Genomic DNA, 12,015 nt, shown 5'->3' with positions numbered 1-12,015 from the left:
TCCTACAGTGTGAGGTCCTAATACACTGGTCCATCTCCCTTTATAACCCTTACAATCAAGATTTTTTCTTCAAGAGTCATGCAGTCTTTGTGACCATCTCCTTTCTATCAGCCCTTCAGTCTCCAAGGCCACCTTCTGATCACTGACTCAGTCCTCTCAGATTGCACCAGTAGCATGAAGTGTGGAATTCCTCTCTGCCTCTGCACATGCCTTCTCAGATATTACTATTACCTTACTTTCTCCGGCTCAATGCTTAAAGTGTTACCTCCCTTGTCAGATGAGTTTCATCGTGTCCCTCAATGGGAAAGAAGACAGCGTTTGCACCATAAAGAATGGACAGGGAGACAGTTAAGACTCTTCCCGAAGGATTTTTGCACACGCGCGCACACACACACACACACACACTATACACATACATGTATCTCAATGAGTTACTATATAGACAGCCAAAAGTTAATTTAGGAAGTGTGTGGGATGTAAGAATATCTAGGATGCTGGAGAGATGACTCAGTGGTTTGAGAGCACTGGCTGCTCTTCCAGAGGATCAGGGTTCAATTCCCAGCACCCACACAGCAGCTCATAATTGCCTGTAACTCCAGTTCCAGGTGATCCAGCATCCTCATGCAGACATACATGCAGACAAAACACCAGTGCATATAATGAAAATAAATAAATTTAAAAATGTTTTAAAGAAATAACTATATTTAAACACTGTATTTCATTAGTCACCTAAAGTAACTTAACAAGTTACTTAGAGATTGCTAACACAACTTACCTACACAGTTACCCACCCACGGGCAGTGATGATCAAATTTTGCTATGCAACGGTTGCACACACCACAGTGTTTGGACCTCACTGGCTTCCGAATCTGTTAAGAGACATATTAAAAGTACAATGAAGAACACTGCATTAAAAAAAAAAAAAAAAGGCTGGCACATGACTTTAATCCCAGCATTGAGGAGGCAGAGGCAGGCGGATCTTTGTGGGTTCGAGGCCAGCCTGGTCTACAGAGTGGGTTCCAGGACACCCAGGACTACATAGAGAAACCCTGTCTCCAAAGCAAGACAAGAAAAACTCACCATTTCCATTTTCAAAATACAACTGTGAAAAGACAGCACTGTGTCTTTTGAGAATTATACAAACAAGTCCAAACCAACACAACCAGAAAATTGCTGTTAAGTTGTTCAAAACAAAATCTATAGCAATAATGGAGGTAAAACACTCCATAATAAGAAATCTTAAAACAGTTCCTAAAAGAGAAGGAGAGAATGGAGAATGACTTTATAAAAGGTAACAGCTGGGCTTGAACCCTGTTTCTTCCGTGACTGAGAACTGTGTGAGACTCAACTCTCAGAAAGTAAGAATAAAGACCAATTTGTTACAAGAAATGATTACACAATTTGTATTGCTCACATTTCCAAATAATACAAACAGCAGTCTTTCTAACACCTACATGGAAACTCATTTGAGTAACGGTCATGATGCTGGTTGCCGTTTTATTAAATACAAGTTTCTTTTGCTAAAAGGAAGGCCATGTTAAAATTGAGTCAGACAGAAAAAAAGTAAAAGCCTTTCAAATTAGAAATCTTTAAAAGAAGGTGCCTTCCCCAAATTAACAAATCTAGCAAAAAACAGCATGTTCTTGTTAACTGCCTTCTGCCATCTCAAATGAGGTTCAACATTCCCCTGCTAGAACCATATCTAAGGAAGAAGATAAAAAAGGTCAGTAGTCACTCTTTCTTAACAAAAAGCCATTGCTCTGGTTTTTACAAGCACTGAAACGCTATGTATAGCACCTCTCCCTGTATTCTGAATGCTAAATCAGCCGAGGGAACAAACAAACGTACAGGTGTTTGTTCTTCAAAGGTTCCAACTCCACTGCTGAAGTTATGACAAGCGCTAGAGCTACTAAGCCACAAGAGAAGCAAATGTCCTGAGATCCTTCACTGGCCATACCAGTGCTTCAGTGAAAACACTACCGTTTCCCCACACTTTGCATAGGTTAGATACTATTCTGAGGTAGCCAGGAAAAAGTAGACTGTAGTAGAAAGCTCTTACACCAGTAAGAATGATCTGTGGACCAAATAAAAGGATGAGCTGTTCTTTCTCACAGATGTGACTAAATCTACTTAGAAGGCAGCAGGATGATCCCCCACTCCCAGCGTTCAGCTACATTGTCCCTTAGACAACACCACTTTAAAAAAAAAAAAACCTGAGCAATTTGCTACAAAACAAAGACACCTGGCTTAATGGAGCCTATGGAGGCAGGCAGGGAGGTATTTTCTGTCAGGTGCGGATGCCCCTTTTCTGACAGCAAAGGACAAGGACGCCCTCTGGTCTGGCCACTGGCCCCCTCCCTTCCTTGTGACAACCATTATTCCCTAACCTTTCTTCTCAATGGGGCTTATAGAAGTACTTATAGGTCTATAAATATTTATAGATTTCACTTTTCTGTCTGAGCCAGTAGTGGTTGTTATTTTCTAGGGAGGAAAAACAAAAACAAACCCCAAGAACTACACTGGAGTGGTGGTAGGAGAGAGACCCAGAGAGACCCTCCTGTACTTGTTTTCCACAGGACCAGCCTGAGAGATGAGACTTGAGGGGTGATCTCACCTGAGCTAGGATGGAGTGTGAGGTGCTGAAGTGTGAATGTACTAACCCCACCCTGGGCAGGGCATGCTTTCAGTCCACACTGGCCCCTGTGGTCCTTGTTCTTGGGTGACAGACAGAGCCCAGCCCTCTCCCCCATCACACATACACATTATTGAGGCATTTCAACAAGAGCGAACCTTTCATTTTGTTTTTTTGATTTGGTTTTATTTTTCTCCACTTTTTTATCTTGTGGATGTGTGCCCCCACCACACACACACACACCAGCTTTTTCTAGGGTCCAACTGTCCCCAGCTGCCTGGTTCTAGTAGGTAAACTCCAGGTGTCCACCACCTCAAATTGCATGTTTAAACTTGAAGGTTTTGGACATGAACATGTGTTGACTGTTGCTGCTAAGTGTGTGTGTGTGTGTGTGTGTGTGTGTGTGTGTGTGTGTACGAGTGCATAAGCCCATGATCACGTATGTGTTGGGGGAGAGGAGTTTGGATCCCAAATTGAAGAGGCCAAGAATTCATTTTTTCAATTTTTTCCAAAAATAAAAGGAGAGAGGAGGAGGAAAGTGGGTGAATTTTTAAAAACTGTCTTGGATACCTATGTGTGTTTTATGTTTTCCTTTTTAGTGACTTTTTAAATGCCTGTGATGTGTCCAAGGGGCACAACAAGGCTCCCAAACAGGAGCCTACCCACAGTTCTTTCACCCCCTAAGAGATCTTATCCCAGACAGCATTAACCACCCTTGTAAAATAATGTCTGAATGTGCAAAAGAACGCAGTCAGGGCCCAAAACCACTGCCAAAGCAGAGCAGTGTGCACTTTGAGCACTCATTTACAAATGGGAAATCAAGCTGTCTAAAACCTCCCTGTAATCGTAAGCTATGCCAGCTCCTTTATTAACTCATGTACGATCATGTACTAATAACAACACCTTAGTTTACTTTATTAACTCATGTACGATTATGTACTAATAACAACACCTTAGTTTACTTTATTAACTCATGTACGATCATGTACTAATAACAACACCTTAGTTTACTTTATTAACTCATGTGCGATCATGTACTAATAACAACACCTTAGTTTACTTTATTAACTCATGTACGATCATGTACTAATAACAACACCTTAGTTTACTTGCAGCATATAATTTAAATGCATTTAGTTTCATGTATGCTTTGGCAGTGTTTAAAGTATTTTCACAAATACTATAAAAAATTGAAGCAAAAATTTAAATTTAAAATGTCTATGATAAAAATAGTCATAACGATAACTGATTTCATAAAGAATACTTTCAAGTCTTAATGTCTGACGATTCAAAAGGACCACTTTTAGACTTAATGACAATATAGTACTCCAAGTTGCACAGACACTTCCAAGTAAATACTCAAATTGTATCTGCTACAAGACTGTGTTATCTGAAAAATAATCTATGGAATTTTTACACTGTAACTTTTAAACTCAAGATTTAAAGGCTGTACTCAAACTTTCAATTTTAAATAGTAGCAGGTTTTGCATTTTAAAGGATAAAAGAGAATGAGAACAGATATGAGCAGGGCTCCGTGTGCAGTCAGGGTCTGCTACCAGACACAGGCAGACATTCCAGACTGCATGATGCATGGGGAGTCTGGGGGAGGAGGACTCTTTCCCATACCCAGCACCCCCTCTATGTGAGATCCTGTCAGGAGGAGGAAGAGAGAAAGAAGAGAAAATAATAAATATTACCAAGCAGGTACTGCAGAATATACTGAGATCCAGACTTCCAGTCTCTGCAAGTTCAACTATTGTCTGTGAATTTAAAAAACAAAACACTTTTTTTACTCAAAACTGAAGGATGCTCACCACCTCTTTTGCCATTACTATGAATCAACATACATGCCATCTTTATCAATCTCTTTCAGCTCAAATAAGATATCCTGACTCATTCTTGCCATTTCATTACTGTATGAAAATCAAAAAACATCAGCACAATTTCTATACGGTCTACCAAAAGGGGAGGAGACCACAGCATTTGTGAATGTCAGTCAATCATGAGCAGGAATGATTCAGTAAGATTTGTTTCCTTTTCAAATGAGCTCTGACTTGTTCTCTGGTTCTGTGTTGAAACAGGGTCTACTGTAGAGGAGACAGGTGCCGAGATTACAGGTGTATTGTTCTGTGTGGAGACAGGGTCTACTGTAGGGGAGACAGGTGCCGAGATTACAGGTGTATTGCTCCCCACACCAGCTACAACTGCTCTCGAAATAATTTAAAATGCCTGGTCCAGGTCTACGCTGGTGGAAGAGTTTACATGAATTCAGCTTCAAATCCGTGTCATGGAAAAGGACGCCCTACATCAGTCACATATGGAGTACTCTGGCTCCTGGAATGGGGACTTAGCACTATCAGTTTATAGCTTTCTAGTTTAACAGGTAATTCACCCAGAATCCTTTGGGGTGGAGGTTAAAGAGCTGTTTCAGATGTTGATCTCTACAAACAACCAGAGCACCCTTGGTAATGGAGAGGAAGTTAAGTCATAAACTGTGAAGCCAGGCATAATGAGGGCACCAGGGTGAACCCCACAGAGAATATGGACAAGAACAGCTCTGCTTAAAATGCCACTAATTCTAAGAGTTTCCTCCTTTTTATCTAAGCCTCTCCTATCAGGGATGAAAAACTGGCAGCCAACTGGGTACATCAGCACCTTTTTCTTTTGTTCTTCTGTAGCTTTAATAATCCCTGGGTCTGATTTCCAAGACTTTCCAAAATTGTAGAAAAGTGCAACACTATTAGCGAGGAAAGGAAGGTGAATAAATAAAAAGTTGAGATGTATCCAAAGTTAAGGAATCTAAAACAAAAGTTTGTTAGAGATTTATAATCCATATGATGTTACCATACAAGAGCACCTATCAACCAAAAATGGTGGAGCTTTTCTAAACCAAAATATATTTTCCCATAGTGTTCATAAGTAAGCACAAAAACATGAAATATGACTTTCTAATAAATTTATGTCGCAAAATTTTATATGATACTTCAAAAGTCAGTAAACATTAAAAAAAATCAGTAGGTCAATATTGCTTTTGAGAAAATGAAGGTATTTTCACATTCAAAGATACATATTTTTTTCTTGCACCAAAAATAGGAAACTCTTCAGATATCTGTGATGATTCGTGTTCCTATAAGGAAGTGTCCCAATAAGGGATTATCTGTATCAGATTGGCCTGTGTATACTTCTCTGATGGATTTTTTTTCTTTTTATTGATTTGTATTTATTTTCATTTGTATCCCTGGGGGAGGTGTGGGGGTGTGTGTTGTGGGGGATTGTGCGTGTGAGTGCAGTGCTCACAGGACAGGTGAAGGCCCTGGATGCCCTGAAGCTGGAACATGGGCAGTTGGAAGCCCCTGACCTGGGTACCAAAAAGCACACTCGGGCCTTGTAGAAGCACAGCACGAATAACCGAGTCATCTCTCTCTAGCTGCCTGAATCGCAGGAGAACAGCATAGTTATATACTTACAGGGTGCACTTGACTACAGGAAAGCCAATCAATTTTCTCCTTTACCTTTTTTCAACATATTCAAGTTGATGTTAATTTTAGAAAACATATTTTTAAACCTTCCTAAAATACAGAGTTTTTACCTAATAAAAATACAACAAATGTACTAGGCATTTATAAATATAAAAGAATTAAAAACTATAAAAAATAAATTGCTAAGGCAGTAAGAGTCCTGAAATACAGAATATCTGGTTCACTCAATAGCATTTTCAAGATGCAATGCAGAAAGAATTAACAAGATGTACATGCAATGCTTATATTTCTCATGAAGGCAGTTATAAAAAGAACTTTAATGAAATAATCCTACATGTGTTTGAACACCAAACACCCACATGAAATCCAAGAGAAGCACAAAGGGAAAAGGAAAGGATCACCATCAGCACTTGCTAAGCAATACCAATCTATAGCCCATTAGTGACACACTGCCTGCCTTTCACACCAGCACCAAGAAAGGACTGCCGATTGTTCACATGGAAAGCATTCTCTTACTCGCTCAGCTGTGGGCCTTTATGCTTTAGCATCCACAGTGAGAGAGAATGAACTCGACACCGCTAACATTTCAGGGTGGCTGCGGCAAGTGATCCCAGCTCAGCCCTGCGCAGGAGTTCACAGCTAAGCCTTTCTCTTGGGCAAAGAAAAGGTGGATGGAGGCAGCCAGGTCAGACGGTGACATGCTGTCATCCTGACACCAACAATCACCCTACAGCTGATCACAGAAAACACGAAAGTCTAGACAAATTCACTTCAGTTAATCATAGAGAAGATGAAAGACGAAGAGAAAGGGCATAACAATTACATTAGCATACTTTCAAGAAAATAAAATCAAAGAAGAGAAAGGTATATAGCCAAAGAATCCAGTCTCAAAGAAAACACAACCTAAGGACAAAAGCAAATGAACCAACAATGATCCATAATTAAATCGAACTTCAAGGGCCAATGAGATGACTCCGTGGGTTAAAAGCACGTGATGTGCAAACATGAACACTTGAGCTCAATCCACACAGCCCACTGGAGAAGACGAGAACCAGCCCCAGCAGTGGTCCTCTGACCCCTACCATGTACCATGGCAGGAACATAACCTGCTGTGCTCATACACAATAATAATAAAAGGTAAATTTTAAGTTTAAATATGAACCCTACCAAATAATTTAAGGATAAGGCAGTAAGACAGATAAAAGGGGCACATCTAGAAGAAAACAATTGAGACCAAACAAAACAATTTTATAGGCATAAACTAAGAAAAAATAAACACACACACACAGCATAAAAAGGCTAATACAGTCAGGCTGCCCTCAAACTCCCAATCCTACCTCAGCCTCTGAAATGCTGTGAAGAGAGGTGTGTGCTCCCCATACCCAGAAATCTTCAATCTTAATGACTTCTTTCTGGAATAAAGATGAGTTCCTATCTGACTGTTCAATATTTTGACTGCACCCCCGAGCTTCAGCAGAACCAGAGAGATGCACTCACAACCAGGCACTTATGAGTACAAGTTTAGAGGTGACCTGGTCCCAAAACCTAGTGTCTGTCCGGTGGGTGTGCGCTTACACCTGAATGTTCACAAGATTCACTTCTAAATGCCAACCTTACAAAGGTTAGAAGAAAATGCTCTTTTAAAAGTAAAAATGCTGATTTAAAAAATATATTGTTAGTGCTTTTGACTTTCAGTCAGTACATACTAAGGTTCAATGTCTAAGAAAGAAACCCAAACCAGTACACACATAGCCACAGCTACAAAGTGAGGAGGGAGAACTGACGTGCACCAAGAGGAATTGCTAAGTACATCAATACAGCAGCAAACTTAGTTCTCTCCAGTGTTGAGCTCAGGCTAGGCGAGAGTGACCTGGAGAGCCAGAACACTCGGTCTCACACGCAGGACGTACTGAAAAAGTAGATTACTCCTTTCGAACTTGAGTTAGAGGACAGACTAAGGACGTACAAAGAGCTCAGTGGCACAGGCCCACAGTCCAAGGTCCATGGAAGCGGAGGCAGAACGCCCTTGACAAGAGAGTTCCAGGGAAGGCTGGGCAACATCATAAAACCTCAAAACCAAACAAGCCACATGATGTGGTAAACAAGTTCAAGTGTACTAACAATCCCAAATTATACTGTTTTTAAAAATGTTATGGCCTGGCGGTGGTGGCGCACGTCTTTAATCCCAGCACTTGGGAGGCAGAAGCAGGCACATGTCAGTGAGTTTGAGGCCCATATGGTCTACAAAGCGAGTTCCAGAACAGGCAGGCCTGGACTGTTACACACAGAAACACTGTCTTGAATTAGACAAAAAAAAAAAAAAAAGTTTTATGCTGGGTGTGGTGATACACACCTTAAATCCCAATACTTGGGAAGCAGAGGGGAACAGCTCTCTATGAGTTCGAGGCCAGCCTGTCTACCTAGTGAGTTCCAGGACAGCCACCTGTTTCAAAAATAAAAAAATAAACAGTAATAGTAAATTAGGATTTTATGTTGATAATTTGGTGATGTTAGCACATGATATATGCTGATACATAATAGTACCGTTTTTAATGAAGCAAAAGAGAGTCAGTATGTGTAAAAGGAAATTAATCACTACCTACTAAGTTTTTTTTGTTTTGTTTTGTTTTGTTTTTTGTTTTAAAATGAGATTAAGAAAATCCTTGTGGAATCCTACTACTTGGTTAGAAAGCTGAAACAGTAGGATTGCCATGAGTTCAAGTAGAGTTTGTGCTCTATGACAAGATCCCATTGCAAACAAGACCAGGGGGGAGGGTCTTTAGAGAAAATAGTTGGATATTAAAGCATGGAAACTTTGATAGGAACTGTTTGATAAAAAGTTAAAATACTTTGACAGCTTTCAATTCTAGTTTTACCAAAGACCATCTATATGGCCTTGGGGTCCTAAGGCTTAAATTTTCCCATCAAGAAAAGGAATTAACACTGGCTTACAAGATATAGGCAAATGTTCATTTTTTTTAAGTTGATATTTATTTATTATGTATACAGTGTTCTGCCTGCAGACCAGAAGAGGGCACCAGATCTCATTATAGATGGTTGTGAGCCACCATGTGGTTGCTAGGAATTGAACTCAGGACCTCTAGAAGAGCAGCCAGTTCTCTTAACCTGAGCCATGTCTTCAGATCTGGTAAATGTTTCTTTAAAACTTAGTTAACATTGGCTGATATTGTTTGTGGCTGTTAAAAACAGGTTTTAAAAGCAACCTGCTAAATATACTTACAAGCATTATTTATATTAGTTCATGTTTTCCTAGGAATACTGCTTCACTGTAACAAATCACGAGCTCAGTCCTAATGACAAATCATCAAACATTTGCTTGGAAAGGGCTGTCATTTAAACACATCCTTTTACAGCAAAGGATATCATTCCAAAACCAGAAGAACCATGTCACATACATCCAGAATTTGGTTGCCAAATATATCCCAAGAGGCAATGCACTGTGCATCGAATGATCAAAAAAGGACCTGTAAAACATACATTTTATAAAAAAATAAGTGCTAAAGTTCATTATAAAATGAATAGAGAATAAAATTACAAAGCCAAAGGTATTTAAATACTGAGACTGTTTTCATAGTAACAATTAGTTTGGCAAGATTCTCTTAACCTACCAAGAACTAAACTGTATTTCACATACTTTGGCGACTTTAGAATGTCAGTGTATCTCAGGTTGTTGCACTTCAGCACATTACTCAAGGACGTTACAGTTCTGGCACACGCAGACAAGGCTGCTCATCCCTCCTAACCCACCCCATTCAGCTAAGGACGGGCACATCTTCTCAAGGAAGATGAACTGGATGACTCACTGCAACTGTAGGCTTGTACTTCTAATACTCCCTTAGGAAGAAATACTGATTAATGCCAGCACAAACAGAACCCTTTAACCACGCAGACCAAGTAGTCTCGCTGTTTTCCTACTTAATGGCCTGTCAGAGCTCCCGACTATCAGATGCACTAAGCAGCTCCTTCTGAGAACTGACACCAGTGGATGACTAGTTCTCGAAAACTCCAGTGAAAATGAGATGCTAGATGAAGGCAAGTGAGGGAGAAGATGTGGGCCACAGACACCCTCCTGGGTTTGCTCAACAGGGCAACTTTTAGGGCAAAAAGACTTAATAAGAAAGGAAATGGTCAGTGCTTAAAGCAAGGAGAGAAAAGACTTTTAAAAGGCTAAGCTTGCTTCATGATTGTATAATGATAGTCCACTCTGCTAGTAAAGTCAGAGCCCATTGCTTTTAATGCCAATGAAGAAAGGCAATACCTATAGCAAAGTAGATATAATAATTACCTAAAAATCAGTATTTTAACTATTTCTAAGAATATTTTAACTATTTTCACTTCAAAAATCATATGCTACAATTTTGTCATTAAAAGATCTTTTGAATAATTTTAATAATGCTAAAGACCTAAAGATTTCACAAATTATCAATAAAGACAATATTCTAAACATAGAAAATATTAACTTGACATAGCAAGGTACAAATTATGTTCTTTCATAAATTTCAAGTTAACAATAACATACTCACTTGGAGAGAAATTGTACTGTAGCCCAAACACCACCGTACATGAGCCCTTTAATGAGCCAAGAGTCAATATTTAGGTCTGCTATAAACCCAACCAGCCAAATAACCAGGAACGGGGTTCCTAGCATTACTTTCTGCCGAAACTCCTGTAAAACACAAACATTACAAAGTATTTGTATGTTTCAAATGACAACGTTAACCTCAGCTATCTTTATGAAAGTATGCAACCAAAAGTAAAATTCATGCCTTCAAATCTCCTGTAGTGTTCAGGTAGTACACAAAAACCAACACCTAAAAAGGAGTTTTTTAAAATTGTGGAAAATAAGAATAGAAGTTGAAATTATGGGATTGAGTTCTACACAGCCAGACATAAGACAACAAACAGAAGGACAGATTAAGATGGCTAGTTAGAAAATAACTTATAACATTTTAATAGAGGCTTTGCTAACTACAATCAGAATGACCATGTATGGTCTCATAACTTTATCATGTAGTAGAAAACTGAAGATGCTTAACTTGGAGAAGGCATTCAAAATGGTATTTTAATAGCATATTAAAACTATAAAATGAAATAAAGAGTAAAACCAAGTTCACTGGGTAAAAGTACTTGCCACACAAATCTGACCACTTGAGTCTGATCCCTGAAACCTACGATGAAAGCGTGGAACTGATTCCCCAAAACTTGTCCTCTGGCCTCTATACATGTACCATGTCTGTAGAGGTGTGTAGACATACATGCATGTGTATACATACACACACAAAACAACAAGAATCAGCAGCGTTTCCTAGACCACAGAATGGAAGAATAGGTTGTTGTGGGATATTACTTTGGTTATTTGGTGGGTTATGAATGTTTGTCATTATTTATGGGGGATATAGGAATATAGGATTAAAAAGACAACCATGAACCTGTTTTATATTGGTATGGATTTTTTGGCATATTGATACAAATTTAATTTTTGTACTTATGTATGTATGTCTATTCTTGTTTAAGGTATTGTACCTATGCAGTTCATTTAAAAATATGATATATAAATAAGAATGCAGGTTAGTAGAAAGTCATCTATATTAATCAAACTTAGGTATGTTTTCAAAGTTAAACAAATACATTTTAGATAGACGTTCTTCAAATGCTTTAGAAACCTACAGATGGCTCAGTGGTTAAGAGCATTGCCTGCTCTTCCAAAGGTCCTGAGTTCAATTCCCAGCAACCACATGGTGGCTCACAACCATCTGTAATAAGGTCTGGCGCCCTCTTCTGGCCTTCGGCATACACACAAATAGACTATTGTATACATAATAAATAATAAATAAATAAATAAATAAATAAATAAAAAAAGACTAATAGATGCAAAAAAAAGAA

At 39.0% G+C, this 12,015-nt stretch overlaps 1 protein-coding gene across 1 annotated transcript in view; it reads right to left on the bottom strand.

Annotated features, from left to right (window-relative positions):
* Positions 1-12,015, bottom strand: part of Zdhhc17 (zinc finger DHHC-type palmitoyltransferase 17) — a 63,860-nt gene that overhangs the window by 6,342 nt on the left and 45,503 nt on the right. The window contains exons 9-13 of the mRNA XM_041668828.1: positions 10,656-10,798; positions 9,496-9,596; positions 5,288-5,412; positions 4,330-4,392; positions 776-869 (exon numbers count right to left, since the gene is read on the bottom strand). Of these exons, the coding sequence (XP_041524762.1) occupies positions 776-869; positions 4,330-4,392; positions 5,288-5,412; positions 9,496-9,596; positions 10,656-10,798 (526 nt within the window). The remainder of the gene's footprint in view (positions 1-775; positions 870-4,329; positions 4,393-5,287; positions 5,413-9,495; positions 9,597-10,655; positions 10,799-12,015) is intronic.

Source organism: Microtus oregoni, unplaced genomic scaffold (genome assembly GCF_018167655.1).
Source record: "Microtus oregoni isolate MIOR12 unplaced genomic scaffold, Mior012 000001F_ref0000356, whole genome shotgun sequence".
NCBI lineage: Eukaryota > Metazoa > Chordata > Mammalia > Rodentia > Cricetidae > Microtus > Microtus oregoni.
The sequence above is the reverse complement of the archived record's forward strand: the minus strand, read 5'-3'. Positions and strand labels throughout refer to the sequence as shown.